This window comes from Ovis aries, chromosome 3, assembly GCF_016772045.2.
Source record: "Ovis aries strain OAR_USU_Benz2616 breed Rambouillet chromosome 3, ARS-UI_Ramb_v3.0, whole genome shotgun sequence".
NCBI classification, from domain to species: Eukaryota; Metazoa; Chordata; class Mammalia; order Artiodactyla; family Bovidae; genus Ovis; species Ovis aries.
Window position 1 is genome coordinate 1,076,686 of NC_056056.1, and position 27,129 is coordinate 1,103,814.

The 27,129-nt window shown below is 64.1% G+C and overlaps 4 protein-coding genes across 9 annotated transcripts; 1 reads left to right on the forward strand and 3 right to left on the reverse strand.

Annotated features, from left to right (window-relative positions):
- Positions 1-2,185: 2,185 nt before the first annotated feature.
- LOC121818977 (epididymal-specific lipocalin-5-like) lies at positions 2,186-5,588 on the reverse strand. 5 transcript variants are annotated; one of them, XM_042245414.2, is made up of 7 exons: positions 4,649-5,588; positions 4,295-4,428; positions 3,960-4,039; positions 3,391-3,495; positions 3,089-3,190; positions 2,982-3,010; positions 2,186-2,414 (listed from the first exon to the last, which is right to left on the reverse strand). In XM_042245414.2, exons 1-6 carry the CDS (start codon positions 4,742-4,744, stop codon positions 2,985-2,987), a joined length of 543 nt encoding a protein of 180 aa, XP_042101348.1. In that variant the 5' UTR covers positions 4,745-5,588; the 3' UTR covers positions 2,186-2,414; positions 2,982-2,984. The 5 variants fall into 5 exon arrangements, with proteins under 5 accessions (XP_042101348.1, XP_042101346.1, XP_042101345.1 ...); XM_042245412.2 differs by having other exon boundaries at positions 2,186-2,448; XM_042245411.2 differs by having other exon boundaries at positions 2,982-3,190.
- A 390-nt stretch (positions 5,589-5,978) lies between these two features.
- LOC101106250 (epididymal-specific lipocalin-8) lies at positions 5,979-12,195 on the reverse strand. Of its 2 annotated transcripts, none has more exons than XM_060413718.1 (6): positions 12,114-12,195; positions 7,274-7,344; positions 6,864-6,968; positions 6,697-6,786; positions 6,561-6,586; positions 5,979-6,239 (listed from the first exon to the last, which is right to left on the reverse strand). In XM_060413718.1, the coding sequence occupies exons 2-6, from the start codon at positions 7,302-7,304 to the stop codon at positions 6,219-6,221; spliced, it is 273 nt and encodes a 90-aa protein (XP_060269701.1). In that variant the 5' UTR covers positions 7,305-7,344; positions 12,114-12,195; the 3' UTR covers positions 5,979-6,218. The 2 variants fall into 2 exon arrangements, with proteins under 2 accessions (XP_060269701.1, XP_042101349.1); XM_042245415.2 differs by lacking the exon at positions 12,114-12,195 and adding an exon at positions 7,481-7,623.
- LOC132659541 (lipocalin-15-like) lies at positions 11,149-15,722 on the reverse strand. Its single transcript, XM_060413717.1, has 5 exons — positions 14,370-15,722; positions 14,225-14,295; positions 13,955-14,065; positions 13,194-13,295; positions 11,149-12,826 (listed from the first exon to the last, which is right to left on the reverse strand). Exons 1-5 carry the CDS (start codon positions 14,480-14,482, stop codon positions 12,792-12,794), a joined length of 432 nt encoding a protein of 143 aa, XP_060269700.1. The 5' UTR covers positions 14,483-15,722; the 3' UTR covers positions 11,149-12,791.
- Positions 15,723-20,091: 4,369 nt separating this feature from the next.
- LCN6 (lipocalin 6) lies at positions 20,092-27,054 on the forward strand. The gene is made up of 7 exons (XM_027968314.3): positions 20,092-21,057; positions 21,339-21,798; positions 21,960-22,099; positions 25,542-25,612; positions 26,091-26,201; positions 26,411-26,512; positions 26,724-27,054. Exons 2-7 carry the CDS (start codon positions 21,709-21,711, stop codon positions 26,915-26,917), a joined length of 708 nt encoding a protein of 235 aa, XP_027824115.1. The 5' UTR covers positions 20,092-21,057; positions 21,339-21,708; the 3' UTR covers positions 26,918-27,054.
- The last annotated feature ends 75 nt before the right edge of the window (positions 27,055-27,129 follow it).

The window sequence follows — 27,129 nt, forward strand, 5'->3', positions numbered from 1 at the left end:
CAAAAGGGTGGGGAAATAACCTTTGGGACAAAAGGATAAAAAAGGTTTCATCAACAAAGTGCTTTCTTTCCTGGCTTGTAAGAAAACTTCAAAGTCTTCAACCAGATGGATTCACAGAATTCAGTTTGCCTGAATTTACCCTATTAGAAGGAAAGATGGCTTCCTCGCTGGCTCAGCAGTAAAGAATCTGCCTGCCCGTGCAGGAGATGAGGGTTGGATCCCTGGGTTGGCAAGATCCGCTGGAGGAGGGCATGGCAATCAGCTCCAGTATTCTTACCTAGAGAATCCCATGGACAGAGGAGCCTGGCGGGCTACAGTCCATGGGGTCACAGAGAGTCAGACACGACTAAGCAACTGAGCATGCGTGCACCCAGCAAGAACTATCTGTGATAGATATGACAGGTGATAATTTACAGATAAACAGAATAGACAGGTTGACAAATAGCACAAAGCACCTGACTGACAGAGAGGCTGTGAGAAAGGACTAGACTGACGGATGGTGGAAACTGCACCCACGCGGGAGCAGAGGGAAAGCTCAGGGTGTGCCGCGGGCTTCAGACCTTCCTCTTCCAAACCCAACCCCGGCTCTTCTCAGCATCACTCCTAACTGTACGCGCGTCAGTCGCTCAGTCATGTCCAACTCTTTGCGACCTCGTGGGCTACAGCCGGCCAGGCTCCTCTATCCACGGGATTCTCCAGGCAAGAATACTGGAGTGGGTTGTCATTCTCTTCTCTGGGAGATCTTCCCGACCCAGGGACCGAACCTGGGTCTCCTGTATTGCAGCAGATTCTTTACTGTCTGAGCCACCAGGGAAGCACTGACTTCTATTAACTCCTTGTTTTTGACCACAGATTGCATTTTCCCGTTTCTCCGTCTGTGCAGTAACTTCTGTGCTGAATAGCACTGTGGATACACGGTGGGGGCCCTGGTCTCCGTCACCGCCCTCGGAACTGTCCCCGCCCCCTTTTCCCGTGCTGAAGCCCTCGTGCTGGACATGATGTATTTGGCCAATGCCTTTGGGGCCTTCCTGGGGGTGAAAGTGAAGTGGGGTTGCAAGGGTGGGACCCCAACCCAGTAGGGCTGGGCCCCTTAGAAGAGGGAAGGGCACCAGAGACCTGTCCCCACGTGTGCAGAGAGGGTGTGATGGGAAAGCTGCCATCCACAAGCCGTCATGGGGGCCCTCGCCAGACACCAGGCTCTCAGCACCCTGACCTCAGACTTCCAGCCTCCAGAGAAGAACCCCTGTTGCTGCTGTACCACATTCAGCGGGTTCTGTGTCACAGCAGCTCAAGCAGACGTCCTAGAACCTTCTATCGGGAGGTCCAGCTGAGGCAGACGGCCCTGCTCCCCCGAGCTCTGGCCAGACAGATCTGGGGGAAAGGCCAGGTGCTCCCCAGGCACCTCGCGCGTGTCGGAGTGCAGCCTCCAAACGTCCCCCTGCGCGTCTTTCTGGACCCGTTGTCTCAGGCAGGCCCTCCCCTTGAGGGTGGTCCTTACTCCTGGAGGCTTTCTGGGGGCCCACTGGGGTCAGCAGGATCTCTCTTCTCTGGCCGGATGGGCCCCACCAGCCCCTCAGCTGTGCTCAGAAGCCCTGTGACCCTGCTCTGCACGCGGGCAGGGGGTGGACGCCCACCCACACTCTCTGCCCTGCCCCAGCCGATAGAAGGGGGGTGGTCACCGTGGGGGTGCCCCCAGGCACTGAGGCGGACGGGCTGATAGGGGATGGAGCCAGCAGGGGGCCGGGGTCGGGGCAGCTGTGGCCCGAGGGCCTTGGACCCAACGCCCACGGATTTGAGCTCAGGGCAGCAGGCAGCCAGGTGAAGATAGACAGGCGGCAGCTGTGGTCACCTTCCACTTGGGAGGAGCGCGGCTTGGGCCGGCCCGGGGCTGCCGCGGGCTCTCGGGTACCAGAGGAGAGACCAGGAGGGCCGGGGGCAGCCCGGCCTGCAGGCGCTGAGCAGCACGGGCCCGCAGAAGGGATAGGGAACAGCGGGAGCCGGCCTGCCCGCAGCCGTCTCGGCCACAGCGGGAGGAGCCCACCCAGGGGCGGGTGTCCCCCACAGTCACGGTGAACCCAGACCTCCCGAGAGTCAGGTCTGCTGCGATGTGGAGGGCAGTCACGGGACACACACCCCACCAGCCCGCCCGCCACCCCTCGTTCCCCAGGAAAGACGGGACCATGGGTTCGGCTGTAGAGTTTATTTGGGCGGAGCAGCTGCAGGTGGCCCCCCAGGGCTGGTAGCCCAGGTAAGCCAGGTGGGCGGGGCTGCAAGCACCCCAGTGGGGGGCAGGGGCTCCCCTAGGTCAGATCCTGAGACACGGAATGGCAGGGCCTCAGGATGCCGCCCTCATCCGAGGGCCCCAGCCAGGAGTCGGTGTCCTAGCTGAGTGGCCTGAGCCTCAGTTTCTCTACCTGTAAAGTGGGGCCACAGTCCCGTCTCTCAGAGCTGTTGAGACAGAGGGGGCCATGCAGCTGAAGGGTTAGCACAGTGGGGGACCTGGGAGCCTGATATGGGGTCCACAGGGCCTGTGACCCCAAGGCAGGACTCTGTTGGATGGAAACCCAGACAAGGCCAACCTGCCCCCACCTCCAGGGCCCCCTCCTGGTGTCAGCACCCTGGAGGTCCTGGGAGCTAGAGTGAGCATGGACTCCTATCAGGCTGGGACTCAGCCTGGGCGGAGACTTGCCTCCTTCAGGAGCCTGGTGCACCTCCTGTGGGCCGGGGCAGCATGTGGGGCTGCGCGGGGGACAGGCGCCGGCCCCCTCTCAGCCCAGGCTTTGCAGCCACAGGAGGGGCTGGCCCAGGACAGGACATGCTCACAGCATCCATGCCCGGGTAGGCCCTGACCCTTGGGAAGCCCCGGCTCCACCTGTCCAGGAGTCAGCCCCCCCATCCCTGGGACTCCAGACTCCTCTTCCAGCTGTGACGGGGAGGCCTGGGGACCCAGCCCCAGCCTCGGGGCAGGGAAAGGGACTCACCACCTAGGACAGCAGGTTCACACAGGTCACTGTGGAGAAGAGACGGTGGGGAAGTGGGGAGACAGTTCCCAGGAAGGAGGCCCCCAGGCCCCCAGCGCGCCACTCACGGTCCTTGGTGAGCAGCTGCACGTCTGAGACCGACAGCCCCTGCTCCACGGCCTTCTCCACGAACTTTTCTGTGGCTTTCTCATTGTGTTCCAAGGTCCGGCCTGCGAGGAAGGGGGAGCGGCTGGCTGGGGCCCCCCGCCCCGGGACGCCCTCCCTGCCCAGCCAGTCCCCGCCCAGCCCCGCCCACCCAGGGCCCGCCCAGCCCAGGCCCCGCCCGTCTGGGCCCTAGGCTCCTCCTGCCCCCCCCCCCGCCCCGCGGGGCCGGGCCAGGCCGGGCTGGAGCGGGAGGCTGCCCGCTCACTGTAGAGCTTCAGCACGCGGCTGGGCTTCTCGCCTCCGTGGGGAACGATGCTTATGACGGCGTAGGTCTTGTAGTCCGTGGCCACCACGATGACCTCTTTGCCTCCTTGGGACAAAACCAAACCCAGGACTCCCAGGCTGTGGGGAGGGGGAGGCGCCTCCCATGGGCCATACCCCCACCTCGGAAAGCACACACACAGGTGCTGCACACACGTGGGGCTGCAGCGGGCCTTCTGGACCCCCCGGGGGAGCTTCCTGAAGAGGGTAGGCCGGGAGCCCCACCGGCCAGCACATAGGCCACCTGGTCAGTCTCATCAGAGTTTGCAGAGAGGAGGTGCAGGAGTTCGCTTCCATGCAGGCTGGGCAGTGAGCTCAGGCTGAGGGCTCTGGGCCACCACGTCCCCACGGGAAGACCCTCAGGGCCAGGGTGGCTGAGCAAGGGCCATGTGCGGTGGGACCAAGCGTCCCCACCGGCTCCCAGCCGCGCAGAGTGCGGGGCTGAGGACTCCAGGCTGAGCGGGGCGTTGGGGCAGGGAGTGAGGAAGAGGCAATCGCGGGCGCATTCCTCACCAGAGTCTAAAGGGAGCTTGAACTTCCCGGGGGTGTCCCCCTTCACTGCCTGGTTCTTCTCCTTCATGCACAGGTTCATGCTGGAGAGGGCAGACGCTTTCAGCCCACGCTCACCCACCGCCACCGCGCCTTGCTCTGGACCACCAGGGAGCCCCCGACCAACGGGTCCCGGCCCAGCTCCACGTCCAGGCACCAGCCACCTCAGGAAGCTGCCTTGGAGGACGGAAGCCCTGCGCCTCCGCCCTGGCCTGGGAGCCCGGGCACCCTCCTCCCCCAACCCCATCCTCGTCCCGCCAGGGGGCCCGCGTGACACCCTTAAGGCCAGCGCCACTCACTGGTCAGACACGGAGGTCAGGCCAAGGTGGGCCCCGTCCTGCTCCACTATCACGGCCCCCACCTTCCGCCCTGGGGACGAGCTCTGGTGCTCCAGGTTGGAGGCCAAGGCAATCTCGTACCACATACCTGAAAACTGCGGGGACAGCAAGCTGGAGGGGGATTGCCTTGGGGTGGGGGGTGCCCGCCACTGGGATCAGGGCCTCCCCCAGCCCAGCAGGACAGTGGTCTGGGGAATTCCCGGGCCCCGCACGCCTGGAGCTGGCAGAGGCTCTAGAGGAAGCGTCCCCAGGGGCCTCCAGGCTCCCTCCGGCTGGCCCGGCCAGCCACCATGGTGGGCGCCCTGACGCAGCCACCTGGGTCAAGTTGAAGTTCTGGAGGCCCAAGTCCTCCTTGCCAGCCGCCAGCATCACGAGGAGCCCCAGCAGAGCTGCAAGCAAGCTGCCCCTCATGTCTGGCCGGCAGGGGCTGGGGCCAGCTCCCCAAAGCCACAGGACACGCTCCTCGGGCCCAGCCTGGGCTTATACCCTCCCCGTGGGTGTCAGCAAAGGCACAGGCTGGCTTCATTAAGCAGACGGCCTGCCCATCGGCCGGACCAGGCCTGAGGGCCCTCCGCCCCCGGACCTTGATGTTGCCCCAGCCACTCGGCTGGCCAGTCAGCTGCCCTGTAGGCTGGGCCCCAGGCCCCGGGGTGGGACAGTGCCCAGAGCCCCCAGACCACCCGCGGGAGGCTGGAGGGCAGTGTGGGGCTCCAAGGCAAGGGGGCAGGGCAGGAGGTGGCACGTCCTGCACTTCGGGGACACGTGTGCGGGGGGCGGATGGCGGTCAGGGCCCCTCACGGCACCAGGACCCAACCGCTGCCCATGAGGCTCCAGCAGGAGCCCTCAGCAGCACCCAGGGCGGCCCGAGGCCCTGGCACCTGGCCCGCCTGGGAGCCCCAGGCGACCTCCAGACGTGGGTGTATGCCCTCGAGGGCCCGCCAGCTGCGTAGGCAGGGGCGCGGGCCAACGGGGCGAGACCAAGGGCACGGGCACCCAGGTGGTGCTGACTCTGTAGCCCACCCCGTGGGCAGCGGCGTGAGCTGGGACGTCCTGACCCCGCCAGCCCTGCAGGCCAATCAGCAGCTCCCGAGGTGGCTCCCCTGGCCCTTCACCCACGGAACCGTTTCCCGTGGCGGGGACAGCATCTCTCTGTCCCATGGAACTGGTCCCCGAGGAGGGACAGTGTCTCTCCACCGCACGGGTGAAGAGCTTCATGAGCAGGGGTGGAGGGTACCTGTCCAGGTCCACCCGGCAGATGGGCAGCTGCCCCGTCACCCCAGCTGCCCTCACGGCCCTTGACTGCTGCACCCCACCGCCAAGTGTCAACTGTCTTCCCGCCGGTGGTGGCTGGCAGCAGCCAAGCCGGAGGGCTGGGGGAGCGGCAGGAGCAAAGACAGGGAAAAGGAGGCAGAAGACGAGGGCAGGGAGAGGGCAGGGGGGAGAGATGCCCGCGGAGTGCCAAAGGGACGAGGGGGTCCCAGCTCCCTGGGGAGCAGAGTGCCTGGGCCCTGCAGACAGAGCAGGGCCTCACAGTCTCAGCTCAGCCTGCCGTGCGGCAGAGGCTCCAGGGCAGCTGCTGAACGTTTGTTGACCCCACCAGCCCTGCCTGCCACCCCTGGCCCCCCAGGAAAGACGGGACCATGGGTTTGGCTGTAGAGTTTATTCCGGCGGAGCAGCTTCAGGTGGCCCCCAGGGCTGGCGGCCCAGGGAGGCCAGGTGGGCGGGGCTCTAAGCATCCCCATGGGGGCAGGGGCTCCCCTAGGTCAGCTGCTGCGACGGAGAAGGGCAAGGCCTCGGGGCGCCGTCCGAACCCGAGGGCCCCAGCCAGGAGTGGGTGTCCTAGCTGAGTGGCCTGGGCCTCAGCTTCTCTGCCTGTGAAGTGAGGTCACAGTCCCGTTTCTCGGAGCTGTTGAGACAGAGGGGGGCCTGCAGCTGAAGGGTTAGCACAGTGGGGCACCCGGGAACCTGAGACAGGGTCCACAGGGCCTGTGACCGCCCGCAGATGGAAACCCGGACAAGGCCAGCCTCCCCTGCCCTGCCCCTGCCCTGCCCGCCCCAGCCTCCCCTGCCCTGCCCCCGCCTCGCCCGCCCCAGCCTCCCCTGTCCTGCCCCCGCCCCAGCCACCCCTGCCATGCCCCCGCCTGGTGTCAGCACCCTGGAGGCCCTGGGGTCTAGAGTGAGCTGGGACTCCCGTCAGGCCGGGACTCAGCCAGGGGCGAAGACTCACCCCCTTTAGGAGCCTGGCGCACCTCCCTGCGGGACAGGAGAGCATGAGGGGCTGCACGTGGGATGCATGCCCAGCCCCCACCCCCCGCCATCGCGGGCCCCCTCGCCCAGAGCCCACCCCAAGGCCTGGAGCTCACCGTGCCGGCCCACCAGGTACAGCCCCATGTCTGTGGTCAGCTCCCGGAACTTCAGGAACCCAGGCTCACACTCGCCGCCCAGGCTCCGAGCTGTGGGGGCACCGGGGCCTGAGCCAGCGGGTCCCCGGGGGCCGCGGCGGTCCAGCCCCCACCCCAGGATTGCTTACTGAAATACTTGAACACGTAAAACTCATTGTTCTGCCACTGGAGGGACACGCGCAGGATGGCGTACTGCTCATAGTCCGTGTCCATCACGTGGATCTCCCGGCGGCCTGTGTGGACAAGCGGGAGGGGCAGGCCTGGGTGGACGGGCACCCCTCAGGGCGGGTCGGCCTGGGAGGTCAGGGTCGACAGGGCCTGACTCCATTCTCCCCCACCTAGCCGGGACCCTCTCGGGGTGTCGGGACCCTCTCGGGATGCTGGGACCCTCTTGGGGGGTCTAGAGCAGCCCTGGTAGGGTGACCGGTCCACTGGGGGGATACAGAGCCTGGGGCGTGAGGAGGAGCGCGGGGAACAGCATGAGGAACAGCCAGGCCAAGAGGAACTGGCGGGTGGGGCCCAAGGAAGCAGCTCTTACCAGGAAACACAAATTTCCCCAAAACATTCATTTCTGAGCTCACTATTTCTTCAGTCTGACAACTTCCTGAGCTGAAAGGCAACAGAGCGGTCACTAAGAAAATGCCCGCTGCGTGCCTTCCCAGGGCCCACTCCCAGCAAGGGGCAGGCATGCTGTCCCCAGGAGCGCCTGGGGCAGGGGGCCCGTGCCCTTCCGAGAGCCGCCCACCGGCAAGTCCTCCTCCCGTCCTGCTAAACCCACGAGGCCTCATCAGGACGCCCTGCTTCATCCGGGACGCAGCTTTGGGGCCTGGGGTCTGGTCGCAGGGGAGGACCCTGGGAGGACTGGTGCACCCAGGGGACAGTGGTGTCCACGCCCCACGCCCACGGCTGCAGCCCCCTGACACACACGCCTGGCCCCCGCGCTGCCGGGCGCTGGGCTGTTTACTTGTTGTAGGCGACCGTCACGGTCAGAGTCTCCCCACTCAAGGTCAGGAACAAGGCCTCCAGCCTCCTCGGGGTCTTCAGTGCCAAGTTTTCTCTGGAGGCCACACCAGCTTCCCACCAGAATCCTACCATCTAGAGAAAGGACCGGAGCCAAGCCCATTCGGGCAGCCGAACCGGACCCGGGGAGGCCGACCCCTCGCCCTAGACCTCCCAGGCAGGGAGCCGGCAGACGAAGCGGCAGGTGGCGGGCCTTCCGCGGGGTCCCCGTGGGGGCCCTGGGTCCCCACAAGGGCCTGTTTGCAGCTGCCCCAGGGCTGGTGCCCTGTCTCCAAGGAGACCTGGCCTTGTGATGCCTGCCCCTGAGCAGAGGCAGCGGTGGTCAGAGCCCGAGAGACGGGGCAGGGAGCGGGCCAGCTGGACGTGAAGGCCCCCTGAGGAGGGTGGCCAGCAGCCCTGCCCCGTGGGGGAGGCCTGGCTCTGCACGGCCATGCTGGAGGACCGAGCAGCCGCCTTGGAAACCAGCCCTGGGGCCCGGACCTTCCCTCTGAAGCTCTTAGTTTTTACTTTTTTCAGTTCTACCAGCTTATTGCTGCCAACCCATCACTCTCCACCCTCATGCACACATGCTCAGTGATATGACCCCATGGACTGCAGCCCACCAGGCTCCTGTCCATGGCCTTTTCCAGGCAAGAACACTGGAGTGGGTTGCCATTTCCTTCTCCACCCTCTGAAGCTTTTAAAAACTGATCATTTTTTGCAAGGGAAGCAAACCTGTGTCCAACACCGGCTGTTTCTGAGCCTGCTGGCCCAGGCCGGGCAAAAAGGAGCTCAGACAAAGAAGCCTCCAGATGGAGCCCAAACGCCCCCGCCAAGGTCCCTGCCCTGGGAAGGCCTCCTCCTCTGCTCCCACTGCCTGCGGGGTCAGAGGTCAGAGCAGGAAGCCCGCCAACCCGGGAGCAGCAGACGGCCACCCTGAGGCCCACACCCCGGAGACCCCTCAGGGGAGCGGCCAGCCAGGCTGAGGACACGGTCACCCAGAGGAGGACCCGGGGGAGAGGGCCGCCCCCTGCCAGCCCTGGGTACTTGCTGTATCCCCACCGGCCAGGAGCGGGGACCCCAGGCAGGGCTGAGCTCACACCCAGGGGGTCCTGGGGCCCCCGTGAGCCAGCCCCAGCTCAGCCGTGGGAGGGGAGAGCTGGGGGAGCCGGCCCCTCAGGGCCCTCCCAGCCCAGGACCACCGCCCTGAGGAAGACCAGCACCTTCTGCAGGTCCAGGCCCTGCGGAGTCATCTGCACCTGGGCCAGCGTGAGGCCCAGGAGGGCGCTCAGCAGCCCGGCCTCCATTGAGCATCTGCTCCGTGCCCTGAGCCCTGGGCAGGGTTATAGCAGGATGGACAGTGGGTGGGGGGTGCAACCTCCCTGAGAGGACCACGGTGAACTTGGCCTCCAGCCACTCAGGGGCGTGCATCCGGGCCTCAGGACACCCACAGCCCTGGAGCGGGGTGACCTGGACCAGAGCAGCCTGTGCCACCCCCCTCCCGGTCTAGGGCCTACCTGGGGGCCTGAGAGCAGGACAGACCCTCCCTCCCACCCCCAAGCAGGGCTGCCAGAACTACATCTCCCCCTGAGGACAGGCTGCTAGGATGGATTCGCCAAGCCCAGGCCCGCACACACAGCCAGACTCCCCTCCCAGGGCTCACAGCAGTCTTCAAGCTCTTTCTGATGGGTCTTGGGACAAGTGGGTGAAGGCTCTACAGGCCTGGACCACAGAGGCAGGTGAGGGCTGCTTCTGGGTAGGAGGAGTGTTGGAGGGGCTGTGAGGTGTGGGTGGGAGAGGTTGTTGCCTGCAGAGGGGGCCACGGGAGAGAGACAGATGCTCCATGGGAGGCAGCGCTGGGGTTGCCTGGGCCCCTGCCCCTTCACGGACACCAGGCAGCGGTCGGCAACCCACCTGCTTCCTGTGCGCACAGCTTCTCCACTGGATGAGCCCTTTCCCTCCCTGACACCTGCCCTGACACCCACTCTGCACGGCCAGGCGGGGCCAGCCTCGGGAACCCCTGTCCTGCTTACACTCCATGAGCTGTGGGCTGCCGGTGTCCACCTCTTCCCACCGTGCCCAGGCCCCCAAGCCCGGGACCAGGTCAGGGTAAAGCAGGTCAGGGAAAAGGCAGAGCCAGGCTACCTGGGCACCAGGGCCTCCAGCCGCATCGCCCGATGGAGCCACCTTCCTGTCTCCCCACCCGTCAGGACAGCGAGCAGAGCCCAGGAGGGTCCCAGGGCACCAAGGCAGCCGCAACCCAGGTCGCAGCCCTGGCCTCTGGCCGATGCGGGCGGCCTCTCCACCTCTAAGGCCACAAAGGCTCACACAGGCCTGGCCAGCTAAAGGGGAGGCCCGCTCACCCGAGGCGGGAGGACTGCCACCTTGACCCTGAAGCAAAGCTGTGGGTCACACAAGGACCGGGCAGCCCCAAGACCCAGGAGGCCCGTCCAAAGGGAAGGAGCGGGGTGGGGTGCACGGGGAGGCTGACCCGGGTCCGGGCTGAGCCCGGAGCTGGGCTCACAAGCCAGGCCCCTAGGGGCTTGAGTGGGCAAAGGAGAGAGGACAGGAAGCCCAGGGCCGCCCCCCGTCTTGGGGTGACCAGCCCGACGGGCGCGCTCAGAGCTAACAGCTTCCTGCCCCACCCTGCCAGGGCTGCAGGACACCCGCGGGCAGTCAAGCAGGACGCCCAGCACCTCCCTGCCTCGCCGCAGGCCTGGCCCTTTGAAGTGTGAGCGTCGGGCAGAGCCAGATGCTGTGAGCTCCGCGGGGGCGCTCTGGCCACCGCCCCCCATAGAGGCTCAGCAGGGAGCTCAGGCCTTGGAGCCTGGCCGCAGGACCCCAGCCGGGCCACTGGCTGTGCAAGTTGCCGACCTCTCTGTGCCTCAGTTTCCTTGCGAGCAGACAAAGGCACCCAGCAGGCTCTCCGCTCAGGCCCGAGGGTCCATCCAGGGGCGCTCAGGCTGGGCCGCAGGGAGGGGCTCAGGGTGCTCTGGCCACGATCGTGACCCGTTCCCAAGCCTCATGGAGGCTGACCAACGAGCCCAAGGTCAAGGTCACAGCAACAGCAGGAAGGAAACAGCGACAAGCTGCACCCCAAAGCTCCCCCGCGGCTGCTCTGCCTCTGGGGGTTCTGTCCCTGACGGAGGCCCAGCCGCAGGGCCGGGCTGCCCAGGGCACCTCAGCATCCCCACAGGGCCCATGAGCCCACAGGGGCTGGCCGGGGGACCCAGATGCTGCTTGTGGGTGCAGCCCTTACAGGGGGCCACCCTTGGCCGGCGCCTCCTCCCTTTGGACCAGAGTGCCCATCCTCAGCCCCGAGCCTCCCGGCCTCAGTGGCTCCAGGAGCCCGGATCACGGCAGGGCCCCAGGGTCCTCCCTGACAACCTCTCCAAAGAATCCAGGGGCCTCAAAACTGCAGAATCTGTTTATTGAGCAGAAGGGGGAGGCCCCAGGAGATGCCCGTGGAGGGTGGGGGACGGGGAGATGCAGGGCCGGAGGGCTGTGGGTCAGGACGGCTCGGCGCTGCTCCAGCTCGCACTGCACAGACAGCAAAGGTCCGGTCACTCCTGGGACCCCTGAGTGGCGCTTCACACAGCAGGGTGCCCTGTCTACGCATCCCTCGAAAGGGCAGGGTGAGCGGATTCTGCCACCGAAGCTTCTGCAACCATGGAAACGGTCCCCCAAGGCGGCCCCCTCCCCCCAAGGGCACAGCCCCAGTGTTGTCCCTTACTGGGCTCCCCAGGGACCCAGCCACTGTCCCCAGGGCCTCACCACCTCCCTGGCTGGCAGAACAGCCACTTAACCCCAAGGAACCTACAGACGCAGCCCTGGAGAGGGGGTCCACGTAGGTGTGCACTTTACCCTAAAATATGCTTTCTCTAACATAATCCTGGGGGTGGGGCACAGAGCAGGCAGACAGGCTCAGGCTCTCTGCAGCTAGACCTTCCTGACGGCACGTGACCCAATCCCTAACGTGGCTGAAACAGGGACGGAGCCGGGACCCTGGGCCGCGTCGTTGAGACCCACTGAAAGCTGCGACAGTCTGATTCCCCCAGCGCAGCCCTGGGCAAACTCGGCCCGGCCAGGGGAGCAGAATGATGTGAAGGCCAGAGGGCCGCTGCCCGCAGGCCACTCTGGAAGCCCCCACCTAACCTAACTGTGCCAGGAGAGGCCGCAGGCGACTGTCACATCATGTCCGAGGCTTACTGCTCATGTAGGTTCCCAAGTTCTTCACGGGGAAGGGGGGTGAGGGGCCCGATGGTCCCCTGTCCGCTTTGGGAGAAGGCGTCCCCAAGAGCCCACCTGCATCCATGTCCCAAGGGGTCCCAGGGACTCAGCCCTGTGGCGGCAGCAAACCAGGAGGTTGGGGTTCCTACCTCGAGGGGCCCTTGGGAGAGGATGAGGACTCGGGAATCTCAAGGCAGCGCCTTGTGCTCTGGGCAAGCCCGGGGCTACGGGGACACAGGACGCACTGGGCTGGATTATGTCCCTCCAAATCCACGTCCACTTTGAACTCTGAAAATGCCCTTATGTGGAAATAAGGTCTCTGCAGATGTAATTGTTAAAGATCTTGAGAGGGGATCACCCTTGATTTAGGGCATCCTTATATGAAGGCAATCTGGCCTCTTAACAAGCGCGGCAGAGATGGGAGTGGCGGCCCGACAGGCCAAGGATCGCCAGCACCAACAGCCGCTGGGAGAGGCAGGGGTTCTCCCAGAGCCTCCGGGAGGAACAGCCCTGCCCCGGCCTTGACTCTGCGCCTCTGGCCTCTAGGCTGAGAGTGACTTCCTGTTGTTTTAAGCTGCCCAGGTTGTGGCAGTTTGTTTCGGCAGCCCTAGGTAATCAGGAGAGGCTCCCCTGGGAGAGGCGATGTGTAAGCGGAGCTGCAGGCACAGGAGTGCGTATCCCGGGAGAACCAGGGATGCTGGGGGGTCTGCACGTGCAGACCTCAGCAGGGGAGAGGGCAGAGGTGCAGGCACACGGGCCCGGAGAGCGGGAGGGAGGTGCTACCCTGGCCCCTACCTGGGAAGGGCCAAACTGGGTCTCCGGAGCCCTCAGGGTGCGTGCCTGTCCCCCTGGGAGCACACATCTGTAAAAAGACAGAGGGTCCCGAGAGGCTGGGCTGGCTGGGACTGTCCCCTGCCTCCTGCAGCCCCTCCCCGTGCCAAGGGACCGGGGGGGGGGGGGGGGGGGGGGGGGGGGGGCGGCTGCACTCTTGGAAGACAGGGCTACCTCCTGCCGGCACCTCCCAGGACTCCGGAATGGGGGTGGAGCGGGCCTTTGGCAGGGCGGGGCTCTGTTAGGGGCGGGGCTTTTGCGGGGCGGGGCTTTGTCAGGGGCGGGGCTTTGTCAGGGCAGGGCTCTTACAGGGGCGGGGTTTTGGCAGGGCGGGGCTTTGTCAGGGGCGGGGCTTTGGCGGGGGCTGGGCATTGGCAGGGCGGAGCTCGCAGGGGTACCTGACTTGGGGAGCATGGCCACCATGTCCGCTGGCAGCCCCACCGTCTGGTAGAAGTCCTGGAAGGCCTCCAGGGCCTGGGGACTTGCTTCTCGGGTCCGGCCTGGGGCAGAGCAGGGGCCCCTGTCAACCCCTGTGAACCCCTGTGGGTCACAGAGGTGAGAGAGATGGGCAGATGGGCACCCCTGACCTCACTGCCCTTTCCTGAGGGGTGACGGTAGGTCTGCCACCTGAGGTTGGGCAGGTTGTGCACCGATGAAAGGCCTGCCTGGCTGAGGGGCCAGTGGGGACTGGACGCTGCCCAGAGGGGCCGCCTTTCCCAATTCACACAGGGCACCTGGGGGCTTGGGGTGCCAGACCCTGCGTCCCGGAGCCCCACCCCTTCAGACTCCTTTACCTGCAGCTCCCAAAGCCAGCCTCCCGCCCTCACCCCGGCCTCTCCCCTTGGGCAACTCTCCTGGTTCACTCTGCCAAGCCCACGAGAAATTAAAGCAGAATAGTACTGCAGCCCCTGCTCAGGGTGTCAGGCCGCAGGCCAAGCAGGGGAGGCGGGGTCTCCAGCCAGAGACAGGCCTGAGCTTTAGCCTGAGTGCCCAGCCTTCAGAGGCCCTTCAGTTCAGCCGTACCCACTGGCAGCCCTGGGGGGTTCTGCCAGCCCCCACCTGGACCTGGTCCAGACTTGGGAGTGTGTGAATGGGTGGGCAGGGCCTGAAGGGGTGCTCCAGCGGGCGGGGGCGGGGGCGGGGGTGCGGGGACCCTCACTGTAGAGCTGCACCATGGTGCTGAGCGCGCCCTCCAGCTCCTTGTAGATGTAGACCACCGCGAAGGAGCTGTAGTCCGTGTCCACCACGCGCACGTCCAGGTAGCCCGAGGCTGCAGAGGAGACGGCCGGCTCTGGACAACGGCAGGGCCGAGCATCCACCCACACGGGAAAGGGGGCGGGGCCCAGGCAGGGGCGGGGGCGGGCCCCGCGAGGGGAGGGGAGGGCCATGGGGGAGGGTCCCCCATAAAGAAGGGGGTGGGGTCACCTACCTGGGACTCGGAAGTGCCCCTGGGCACCCACTCTCAGGTACTCCGCATCCGCTTGGTGGCAGCCGTCCGCCCTGGGGGTGCACGGCCGGCTCACTCTCGGCCCCGCCCACCCGGCCCCGCGCGCCCTCACCCCGCGCGCGCTCACCTGGGGAACTCCATGTGGACGCTGAGGTTGCCCCCCGCCGAGGCCTTGATGTCCCTGGTGGACATCAGCAGGTGGTCCTTCTTGCTCAAGAAGACGGTGCAGTCAGACACCATGGAGACGACGTACCAGAGGCCTGAGAACTGCAAGACGGCTCAGTGGCCGGGCCGGACCCTCCTGGCACTCGGGCCTCGGCCACAAGGCCGGTAGCTTTGAAGCCACTCGGCCGGGGGTCTCCGGAGTGTCCGAGCCCCTGTGCTGCCACTCACCTGGGGCAGGGCTCCTGGCCACTGGGAGCCTCTGTTCTCCGAGTTGTGAAGTGGGTCAGTACCCACAAACAGCGTTGTTTCAGGGTTAAACGGAAGGGACTCTAAAGGGTGTGCTCGCCCAGGACACCAAGCAAGCGTCCCACGGAGGCGGCAGGCTCCACTAGGACATGGTCACTCCTGTTTCCAGGGGCAGCTCAGCCCGGACCCCCCCCGCCCCCTGACGTGGCACAGCACGGGGGCCTGCCGTACCTTGTTGGCATCAAAATCTGGCTGCACCAGGACGTCAGCCCGAGCCGAGGGTGGCCAGAGCAGCAGCAGGACGCAGCTCAGCAGCGTGGCCCCCATCTCCGTCCGTGCCCCCTGGCCCCAGCACTGGTCCACTGCCCCCCTTTGTGGGCAGCTTTATAGCCCGGCCCGCAGTGGGGCAGGGCCAGCGAGCCGCCTGGACAGGGCATGGCGTCTGGGCTCCCGAAACGCCAGCCCCTCTTTGTTCATTGTTTGGCACGATCGCCCGAGTGTCCCCACTGGCTCCAGGGGTCATTTCCGGGAGGGCTCCAGAGGGCTCTCACTTGACTTGGGCCTTGCCCACCTGTGGGCACCGCGGCTGGAGCCCAGGGCCCGTGAGGATGCCACTGGGAAGCACCCACGGTCAGGGTGCTCCAGCCAGGAGGCTCCCCTTTGGGGCCCAGGTCCCCCAGAGTCCTCACCTCCTCACCTCCCTGCACAGGAGCGGAGTCACATCAGCCAGGCCTGGGGACCTCGTCTCAGGGGGACAGAGGTGACGTCAGAGGCCCGAGCAGCCCTGCCTCCAGACCCCTGGCTGGGCCTCCAGCAAGCCTGTGTGGAGGGCGGGGCTGGGCCATCACCTGGGGTGGATTATGGGGTCACGGCCATCTTAAATCACTGGTTGCATAAGCGTGCAGACCGCAGTGTCGCCGGGGAGGTGCCGCAGGCTGGCCAGGCCTCTCTCCAGGTGGCCTCTTCTGTCCTCTCAGGGGACCCCAGGGGCGCCATTTGAGGAGCAGCACGTGGCCTGGGGCGCCCGGAGTCCTTCAGAGGCAGGCGTCCCCAGGGAAGGCCAGCACTGCGCTCCCAGTAGAAGTGCGTTTAGGGTCGGAGAAGGACCCTCATCGGCCAGTGGGGTGGGAGGAGCGGGGGGTCAGGGCCGAGGGCTCCGGCTCACCGCCTCCACTGGGTTCAGGAGGCGCCAGCTCTCAACCAGATCCCAGAGACCTGGGATGAAGGCAGTGAAAGCCTTCCTGTGCAAATATTTACAAACCATCTATCTGATAAAGGACTTAAATCCTGAATCTATAGAGAATTGTCAAGACTCAAAAGAATAAAAGTAAGAAAAACCAGCAAAATATTTGAAAAGATTCCAAATCAGCAAGTAAAGCCACGCAGAGAGGCTCACGGGCATTCGTTCACTGCAAGGAGACGCCACCGCAGACCAGCAGGCCGGCCGCTCTGCTTCCAGACCAGAGACACTGGGTGGTCACCGCCAGGGTGGGGAACCGAGAGCGCGACACCCTGGGGACGGCTCGGCAGATCCTATGAAGGGAGACAGGCAAATACCATGCAGTGCGACAGTCACAAGGCTAGATACTTACCCAAGAAAAATGAGACACACTTTAGCCAAAACCTGCTAGTGGCTGGTCACGAGATCTTACTGACAAGCCCTAAAAAATGGAAACAACCAAATGCTGTTCAGGGGGCAGGACGCACAACGCTCTGGGCATGAGACCTCTCCAGGCACACTGACCCAGGGCAAAGCCCAGATGCCCCATGCTGAGTGACAGAAGCCAGTCTGGAGGGGTACAGGCTGTGGCTGCAGAACGCGGGAATCCTCAGGGACGGACGGGCCTGGCTGACGATGAAGGGACTGGTGGAGACGCTTGGGTGACGGGCTGTGGTGCGTTGGTCTACACTTACAGAACCAAAGAGGGTGAATTCCATAGCGTGTAAACTATACCTCAACTTTTAAAAAGTGTAAACTAGAGACTTCCCTGGGGGTCGAGTGGCTAAGACTCCGTGTTCCCAACCCAGGGGTCCAGGTTCGATCCTGGTCAGGGAACCAGCTCCCACATGCCGCAACTAAAGGTCCTGTACGCCACAAGTAAGACCCGGCGCAGCCAAGTAAATAAACTTCTAACCATAGACCACAGCATGGAATCACACTCAGCCAGTGTAGACGGCAGCATGGATTCACACTCAGCCAGTGTAGACCGCAGCATGGATTCATTCTCACACAGTGTAGACCGCAGCATGGATTCATACTCATACAGTCAGCCACTGTTTCCAATATGCAGAGTACATCATGAGAAACGCTGGACTGGAAGAAACACAAGCTGGAATCAAGACTGCCGGGAGAAATATCAATAACCTCAGATATGCAGATGACACCACCCTCATGGCAGAAAGTGAAGAGGAACTAAAAGCCTCCTGATGAAAGTGAAAGAGGAGAGTGAAAAAGTTGGCTTAAAGCTCAACATTCAGAAAACGGTAATCATGGCATCTGGTCCCATCACTTCATGGGAAATAGACTGGGAAACAGTGGAAACAGTGTCAGACTTTATTTTGGGGGGCTCCAAAATCACTGCAGATGGTGACTGCAGCCATGAAATTAAAAGACGCTTACTCCTTGGAAGAAAAGTTATGACCAACATAGACAGCATATTCAAAAACAGAGACATTACTTTGCCGACTAAGGTCTGGCTAGTCAAGGCTATGGTTTTTCCTGTGGTCATGTATGGATGTGAGAGTTGGACTGTGAAGAAAGCTGAGCACCGAAGAATTGATGCTTTTGAACCATGTTGTTGAAGAAGACTCTTTAGAGTATCCTGGACTGCAAGGAGATCCAACCAGTCCATTCTGAAGGAGATCAGCCCTGGGATTTCTTTGGAAGGAATGATGCTAAAGCTGAAGCTCCAGTACTTTGGCCACCTCATGCGAAGAGTTGACTCATTGGAAAAGACTCTGGTGCTGGGAGGGATTGGGGGGCAGGAGGAGAAGGGACAACCGAGGATGAGATGGCTGGATGGCATCACCGACTCGATGGATGTGAGTCTGAGTGAACTCCGGGAGATGGTGATGGACAGGGAGGCCTGGCGTGCTGCGATTCATGGGGTCGCAAAGAGTTGGACACGACTGAGCGACTGAACTGAACTGAACTGAGTGCCTGGAATGAGCCGAGTGTAGATAGGTAGGCAGGTAGGCTGTATGAACTCTGCTCCCAGATGCCAGCTCTTGGGCTGAGGGGCAGGGAGACAATGTGTCCGAAGCCCCCAGGTAAGATCCGAGTGTGGCAGGCAGCGGTCCAAACTCTCACCACAGAACTGTGGGGTGAGAGCAAGCAGGGATCAAGGGACAGGTCACTGCGGCCTGCAGATCCCCCATGGACACCCTTGAGTCTCAGGTGTGGGGCAGCTTCCAAGGCCACGGGGAACGCTCCCGCCACCAGCGTGTTCCCTGCCGGGGTCGGGAGACTCTGTCACGAGTTCTCGATGCCCGCTCACCTCCTGCCTCCCCGGCCCCCTCATCTCCGAAGTCCACTCTCCACGCAGCAGCCTGAGCAAACCTTGTAGAGCATCAGTCTGATGCGTCCCTGCTTGAGACGCTCCTGAGTCACTGTGGTGCAAAGCACAAACCCGCCCCGAGTGCAGGCTCCCAAGTGCAAACCGGCGCCCAGCCCAGCCCAGTGCCGCCCAGCTCCGCAGCAGTCAGTCCAGCCTGCCTCCCCCCTGCCCGGGGCCTCTTGCTCACACCCTCCGGCCCAGGGGCCCTCTGGTCCCGTCCAGCCCCTCACCAGAGTCCCCGCTACTTGGGTTAATTCTCACCCTCTGCCTAGTAAGCAGCCTTCCTCAAACCCAGCCCGTCTGTGTCCTGGGGCCTTGGTGCCGTCCCAGTTCTCTCCTGTGTTTATTTGTTCTGTGCTCTCCTGTGAACCCCGAGACGACAGGAACTACACCAGCCTGCAGGCCGCCCGTCGGCCTCTGTTTCCCAAGCCTGGAGCGCGGGGCCTGGCGGTGGACGCTGCCCACTGACCCTTGTGAGTGAACGAGGGTCAGGCCCAAGTCGCTGTGACCCCTAGGTCTGCCAGCTGGAAACCTCACAGCATGCATTTGCCTGTGGGCAGGGTCTGTGTGGCCACATCCAGCCTGAGGTGGCCCTGAGTGCCTGGCACCGCAGGCCCAGACAGCAGCGGCTCAGTGGGGGCCAGGGCCTCCATCGCGTCCTGCAGGCCTCAGCACCCTGGAGGAGGCTAGAGCACGCTCTGCTGTGTGCAGAGGGGGTTTGTGGCGGCTCAGGACAAGGACGGGGGCACCGGCAGGAGAGGTGCCTTGGTGGACGGTGGGCAGACCAGAGCTGGCGAGGCCCTGGACCCAAGAAAATGCAGTCCCAGAAGTGGCCACAGAGCGGTAGCAAAGAGACGCTGCTCGCAGTGCTGGTGGAAGAGCTTAGATGGGGCCTGCGGTTCACTGAGCTGGGGAAGGGTCCCCTAGAAGGAAAGCTGCCTTCCACTGAGGTGAGGTCTGCTAAAGGGCTGGGGTTCCCAGGTGGCCCCAGCGGTAAAGAAGACGCCTGCCGGTGAGGAGACGTAAAAGACACAGGTTTGATCCCTGCGTCTGGAAGATCCCCGGGAGGAGGGCACTGCAATCCACTCCAGTATTCCTGCCTGGAGAATCCCCATGGACAGAGGAGCCTGGTGGGCTACAGTCTGCGGGGTCGCACAGAGTCGGGCATGACTGAAGTGAGTCAGCACTTGTGGATTCTGTTGAAGGGTTGCCAAGCTTCAAAACTGCCACCAACGAATGGATAAACATATGTGGTCTATCCACACATCGGAAGATTGTCCTTATAAGGACACGATGAGCCTTGAGGACAGGGTGCTGGGTGAGAGGCCAGACCCCGAAGGCCGCGTCGTGTAGGAGCCCCCTGTGGGACATGCGTAACAGCAAGTCCACAGAGACGGAAAGATTAGTGGTTACCAGGTGCTGAGCTGGGGGGGGACTGCTGGATGCGCACGGGGTCTCCCTTTGGGGAGAAATGCCCAGGGGGGCAGCGAGTCATGCCAGGAAGCCGACATCCGGCCATGGGCTGGCACACGGAAGTGGACACAGCCCAGCCGGGGGGGTGACAGCTGCCCGGACAAAGAGAGCTGGGGGGGGACAGGGAGGGTTTCAGGGCTCCCAGAGGCTGCTGAGCAGGAGCCAGCAGGAAGGTCCAGGGCGGCGCTGGGTCGGAGGCCATGCGGGAGGCACTGAGCTCTGAGTGGCCACCATCCCCATCCGCTTCCTCCAGGCTCAGCGCCCAGGGTTGCCCCCTAGTGTCCACCAGCCTGCACAGCAGGCTGCCTGCTCCTGGGGAGCAGAGTAGGGGGTCGAGGGTGGAGCGGGGGAGGGGGCTGGCAGAGAGGCGCAGGGCGGCGGGGGAAATCCCAGCTGGGCCCCGCTGCCAACGGCTGCCTGTGGCCAGCGCCCTACGTGCCGCTCCTGCCCTGAGGGCCCCTCCTGGGCTGGCGTCCACCCCATCCATCCAGCCTGCTGGTAAAGAGCGCTGGGAGGAACTCTGGCTCGGCTTCCTGGGCTGGGGTCCTTCAGGCCCTGCCCGCTTTCCCATCCAGTGCCCCCGGGCCCCCTCTGTGGAGCCATGGGGAGCCACCTCTGCCCATGCTGGGCTGTTTGTGCCGGAGACCCGGGCCCCGGGGTCCTCCAGGCCTGGGGGCAGGGCGACGCTTCGCTGCAGGTCTGTGTGTGATGGGCCCTCTTTGGCCCCCTTTCCTGTAGGGCGCATGCTGTCTCCAGGCAGGGGTGGCTGCTGCTGCTAAGTCGCTTCAGTCATGTCCGACTCTGTGCGACCCCATAGATGGCAGCCCACCAGGCTCCCCCATCCCTGGGATTCTCCAGGCAAGAACACTGGAGTGGGTTGCCATTTCCTTCTCCAATGCATGAAAGTGAAAAGTGAAAGTGGTCGCTCAGTCGTGTCCAACTCTTAGCGACCCCATGGACTGCAGCCTACCAGGCTCCTCCGTCCATGGGATTTTCCAGGCAAGAGGACTGGAGTGGGGTGCCATTGCCTTCTCCGAGGCAGAGGTGGGGCAGCGGCTTATCTGAGGTCCTTCCTGCGAAGGCCCGCAGGACAGACAGCTTTATCTTTCATCACTTTCCAAGCTGCCTGTCCCGTGTCCACAGCACCCTGGAAGCCAGACAGCAGAGGAGGCTGGGAGCTGCGGTTTGCAGGGCCCCCTTCCCCGGGAGGGCGTCCTCCCAGGTACTTCCACTTGGGTTTTGGGGCCTCAGACAGATCCTGCCAAACCCTCTGACCTCTGCTCCCAGGCAGGGTTGGTTTCCAGTGACCCAGAGTGGGCAGCCTCGGTCCAGGGAAAGCTCTCATGTGGCCTTGGGGGCCCGGCCAGGCTCACGGTGAGCAGAGGTGGGAGGCATCACAGTGAGGCTGCCCAGAGAGTGGGCAGGTCCGGATGGCGGGTGGGCGGCGGATGGCACAGGGCGTTCCAGTTGGGTGCTGGCTGTGGTGGGGCAGGAGACAAGGGCCAGTCGGGCAGGAAGGGGGGTGGGCCAGGAGCATGTGGGAGCTTTCAAAGAATGGCGAGGGGGGGACCTTTTTGTATTTTTAATGCCTAAAACAAAAGATGCCCCAAACCGCAGCTTCTGGAGGAACTGTTTGTTCTTGCCTCTCTTCTCAGAAGTGACCTTGGCCTGGGTTCAAGAGCGGGGCCTCGGACCCTCCTAGACTGAGCGACAGAGCGTTGGCTCCCTGGAAGGGAGGGGATGGTGCAGCTGAGGGCAGGATGCTTATTCTGGAAGCTTCCAAGTGGAGGGCGCTGGAGAAGCCGGGCTGGCACGAAGGTGTCCATGTGGCAGGGGCCCCGCACACGGTCCAGCCCCTCCTTGCTCCCCGGCGCGGCTGGAGGATGAGGAGAGGGGCAGGAGGGAGCCTGGCCATGAGCAGCCGCCCACAGCACTGTGTTCAGAGCCATATAAACGGGCGTCCAGAGGAGGAAGGGCTGCTCAGCCCGGGCCCGGGCAGGTTGCTGGCGTGTGGACCTCGCGAGGATGCGCGCAGCGCTGCTGGCTGCCCTGCTGGCTGTGGTCTCAGTGCCCAGCGCCCGGGCCGTGTGGCTGGGGAGGCTGGACCCTCAGCAGGTGGCTGCTCCCCCGCGCTGGCACGGGCCTGGGGCCACATGAGTCCTCTGGCCTTTGTGGTCTCCGGGCTCCCCCCGGGTCCCCCGGACCGTCCACAGGGGCTGCAGGAGGCTGGGCTGGGGCTCTAGGGACGGCCCCCTCACCTGCGTCCCCTCCCTCAGCTCATGGGGTCCTGGTACGTCCTCGCCGTGGCCTCGGGGGGGAAGGACTTCGCGCTGGAGAGGGCCACGAGGAGCGTCGAGGGGGTCGAGGTGATGCTGACGTCCCAGAACACCCTGAAGATGCGGGCTTCCCGGCACAGGTGGGTGGGGCCGGGGGGCACGGCTGGGTGGCTGGCCCGCCCTCCCCTCCCTCTGCACCAGGCTCTGCTGTGAGCTCCACCCTCTGCCGGGTCTCCGAGGTCTGCGTCCTGGGCTCCGGCCGGGGGGCACCCTGGGTGGGACTCATGCCTCCTCCAGCGAGGCCGGCACAGCCTCTGGCCGCCCCCTCCGCCCCGGCCCTTTGGCAGCTTGGCAGCAGCTCCGGTCAGCAGGAGAGGCCGCTTCTTTGCTCAAGGCCCTCCTGAGCGGCTGCTCAAGGTGGGTCTGTGCATTTGAGCCCACATGGTCCAGGGGTCCCTGGGAGAGCCCAGAGACCACGAAGCCCCGAGGACCCGCGTCACTGAAGTGTCCAAGTCCCCGCCTGTAGCTCAAGATGGCTGGTGGGCACCACCCCGGCCCTGGCGTCATCACGCAGCCTGAGCGGCCGACAGCCCCGTCCCGAGAGGAGGCCGTCTGCCCTGCTCCTTCCCGCAGCCGAGCCTTCTGCAGCTGCCTCCCAGCGGGGATGGTCTGGCCGTGGACAAGCCAGGACAGAGGGCATGGGGCTTGGGGCGGGGGCCCCGCTGTGCTGGGTGAACACAGGCTCACACGCGTCGTGGGCTGTAGCCCCAAAGTCACGTGGCTCAGAGAGTCCTAACAAGGCTGGCAGAAAGCCATCCAAACACGGAAGGTTGGCATCCAGAAGGCCAGGCCCCGTGGGACGGCCGTGGATGGTGAGGGGACGAGGGAGCTTGCAGGGGCAGGGGCCTCCCAGCCCTTTCTGGCGTCTGCTTGTGGGTGCCGTCGGTCAGCGGCCTTGCTGCCTGCTGCTTGGAGGCGCGTGTGTCTGAGGACCTGGGCCACACCGGGCGGAAGGGGCGGGGCCCAGGCCTGGCTGCAGGGCGCACCCTGACAGCTGGGCCCAAGGACGGGCAAGAGGGCGCTTCGTTTTGTGATTTAAGGTGAGTTTCACGTATTGGTCTTCAAATAGGAAACACACTTACCTGGTTCGAAGGTCAGAGTCCCCTGGCAGTTCCCTGGGGGTCCAAGGGTGAGGACGCTGTGCTCTCACTGCCAAGGGCCCCAGTGTGATCCCTGGCCAGGGAACTAAGAGCCCTCAAACTGTGCCGTGCAGCCAAAAAATAAAGAAACGGGGAGGCGGACAGCAGGGGTCTTTCCTCCCCTCCCGACAGGCAGCCCCTGGTTTTGATCTGTGATGGCCCCTCGGAGATGTTCAGGGACATGCAAGTCTCTTAAGTACTCAGGCAGGCCACAGTTTGGTGTCAGCCCCCGGGGTTCTCTGCCCGCTTTTGAAACATTGAAGATTTTATTCTCTTTTGCCTTTCTTAAAGTTTTAAAAGCTGTGGAAAGATAACCCTAACGTGAAATTCACCATCGTAACTGTTTTGAGTGCAGAGTTCAAGGGCATCAAACACGCCCGCCTTGTGCAAGCCTCACCGCCATCTCCGGAACTTTCTCACCTTCTCAGACTGACCCCCGTCCCCACCAGACACCCACTCCCCGTCCGCTCCCGCAGCCCCTGGCTGCACCGTCTGCTTCCGTCTCTGCGGGTTTGGTTCCTCTAGGGCCTCACATGAGTGGATCCTGCATCAGTCTTTTTTCAAAGGAAAAATGTTGTTGGTGTCCTTATGCTCACTCTGGCCCTGCTGGGTCTCTGGTGCTGTGCCGGCTTTCTCTGGGGGTGTGGGGCGGCGTCCGCTCTCAGTTGCACAGGCCTCTCTCCTGTGCTGGAACACGGGCTCTGCAGCACGTGGGATCCCTCAGGCCAGGGACTGAGCCCTGGTCTCCGGCTTTGGCAGGCAGACTCTTTACCACTGAGGTGGGATGGGGTGGGCAGGTCCCTGCATCTGTCTTGTGTCTGGTTTATCTCACAGAACACGGCATTCTCCAGGTTCACCCATGTTTCGGCCTGTGTTGGGATTTCCTTCTTGAAGGCTGAGTAATATTCCACCGCAGGGGTGGATCACATCCAGCTCCCTTTCACCCGTTGATGGGTGTCTGGATCGCTTCCAGCTTTGGGGCCTTGTAGACACGGGCGTGCAAATATCTTTTTGAGACCCTGTTTTCTTTTGGAGACACACCCAGATTGTGGGATTATTGGGTCATCTGCTGACTCTATGTGACTTTTTCTGAGAAACTTTTTCCACAGTCGAGTAATACTCCCCTGGGCTGCCTTCTAGGGCTCTGCTGACGGGCAGACAACCGTCTCTAGTCTTTCGCACCTGGAAACACACCTAGGGGTGTGGACGTTGGTGCCCTGGCCTGGGAGGAACAAACCCCTGGAGCTGAAGTGCGTCTGCCCTTTTCCCGAGTCACACGAGGCGGGTGCCCCGAGCTGCTGTGAGACTGGGTGGCCGTCTGACGGGTGACCGATGGCCCCACGGTTGTTTTTACTGCCTCCTCTGATCGCAAGGGAGGGGGCATCTCGGGGCCTGTCCTTCTGGGGCTCCTCCGCAGCCCAGGGTCTGTTCATATCTTTTGCATCTTTTTCCCTGGGTAGGTTTTTATTGACATGCAAGAACGCTTAGGTATTGGTGATTTTGGCTACTGTCTGTGATAAGGTTCGTTGCAAATTTATTTCCCAGTCTGTTATTCTCACACCTTCGAGCAGTTTTTGGTAGGAAGAGTTCTTTCTGTGTTTGTGTAGATGTGACTCCGGCTTCTTTTTAAGGCCTCTGGGTCTTGTGATGTAGTTGTGAGGAGGTCTTTCCACCTCCCTGGAGCTGAGAGGCCTCTGATCTCTGAGCTGCTCGGGGCTACGCCCTGGGGACCTGCGAGCTGTGACCGTTGATGGACGCCCAGCTGCCCTGTACCGTCGCCCAGGGTCCCTCTTCCTCCACTGGCCGGAGATGCTCGCTTCGTGACGCGCTAACCTCCTGGGCACTTTGCTTCATTTCTGGACTCTCTGCTCTGCTCCTTCGATCAGGCCGCCTCTGCGCCAGTGAGTCTGGCTGCTTTCCCTCTCGCGGCTCCGCGGTACGTATTGTTAGGGATCGGCTGGTTCTTGCTGGTGAGGCTCCTTTTGGGCTTTTCCTCGTGACTCCTGGGTCTTGCAGGGAACTTGGCTGTGAGCTCGTCTTGCTGCTCATTTTGCGGGTTGACGGCTTAGGGACACTGGCCTCTTCAGACATGGAGCCGCTTTGCCCCAAACTGCAGACCCCGTTTGTCTCAGGCACCTTTCACGCCCTCAGTGGTGCTCCCAAGTTTTCTCCATGTGGATCTGACAGAGCAGGTCCCTCGGGAGGGAGCAGCCGATTCTGCAGGTCCCCAGCCAGCCTGCTGCCCCGACGGGCCACCTGCGGCTGACAGCAGGGTTTCTGGGTGATTGAGGCCCCCGAGGGGCAGCCCCCTGCAGCCGCGCTGGCCGGGTCCGGGCGGTTCTGCCCCTGGGCCTGGGTGACGACGGATCCCTCTGTGCTCCAGGCTGGAGAGATGCCACCTGCAGGCTGTGGAGCTGCGGAGACAAAATTCCGGATGGGTCTTCGGGAATCCCTGTAAGGATGACGGCCGCCGCAGTCCTTCGGGGCAGCGTGGGGACCCCTCCAGTCCCCTGACCGCCGTCCGGCTGCCTTCTGCCCCCAGTGGCCTTGGGCCTTCCACACCAGCTGTGTCCCCAGGCCCCTGTGTGCGGGGTCAGCCCCTTGCGACAGGGATGGGCAGCTCCACCCCAGCTCGAGGGGCGCTTGTCTGGGAATTGGGAGGTGCTCGGCCAGTTGCTCAGCGGGACCCCGACCTTCCAGCTATGGTGTCTGGGGAGGTGGGCGCGGATGGGGGTGTCCTCTGCCCCCATGGGGACCGGATCTGAGGAGGGTGACCCGGGAAGAGCTGGGGCTCACCTGCCATCCCCCGACCACCTGGAGAGCCTGTGTGCTGGGGCTGGGTGGGGGCGGGGGGCCGAGTGGACCAAGCCTGGGGGCTCTTGGTCCCCTGGGGCCTGACGCACCCCCATCCCCCGGGTGCACCTTTCTCCAGCCCTGGGCGTGCTGGAGTACCGGGTGCTGGGCACCAACTTCAGGGACTACGCCATAGTGTTCACGCAGCTGGAGGCCCAGGAGGAGGCCTTCAGCACCGTGGAGCTGTACAGTGAGTGCTCAGGGCTGCGCCCCTCCCACCAGCCTCATCCCCGGCCCTGGCCCTGCGCCTACCTCCAGGGCGCCCCCTCCCCACGCACAGCCCCTCCCTGCTCCGGACCCACCCGGGCTCAGAGGGCAGGGAGTCCTGGGCCTGTCGGGTTCTGGGGGTGGGCCCCTCCTCGCCCCCACCTCCGCCCGGCTCTCCCGCCTCCCCCGCAGGCCGGACGGCCCTGGCCAGTCAGGAGGCCCTGGGCCGCTTCGCCAAGTGGAGCCGGAGCCTGGGCTTCCTGTCGCAGCAGCAGGCCGAGCTCCAGAGGGACTGTGAGTGTCGCCAGATGCTGGGGGGCTGTTTGCAGGCTTGAGGACCTTCCTGGCCTTGGGGAGTCAGGTTGAGCTCAGAGGGGCTTCAAGGGGTCGCCTGCTCCATGCCCAGCGTCAGACCTGCGGGTGGATGGGGCAGGCGGTGTGTGGAGCCCCGGGTGCCAGTGGGCGAGGGGCCAGCCATCCTCACTGTGGCCCCTTTCCTCCCCAGTCACCTGTGCACACAAGGTCTTCCCGGTAAGCAGCCTCCCCGAGCACCCCTCCCCTCTGTGTGGCAGGAGGTGCCTGGGTGTCCCAGGCCCCTCTCGTCCGGAGGCTCTACCGTGGGCAGGGCTGGGGGCCCCGGGGAGCCGATGTCTCTGCGGGCGAGTCCAGGGTACCCGTGTTCCTCTTGGTTTCCAGTGAACGCTGCAGCCCCCAGGGGCCCGGAGGAGGCTGGCCAGATGCTGCCCTCCTCACCCAGCTGCCCAGGGGCTGGGTGGGTGGCCGCCTGCTCCCAGGGGCTCTTGCTGTGGATTCAAATAAAGCAGTTCCACAAACTCTCCCGGGGTCTCTCGTGTGTCCAAGCGGGTCCCTGGGCCAACAGGAGGCCCGTCCTCCCGAGCTGGAGCTAGACC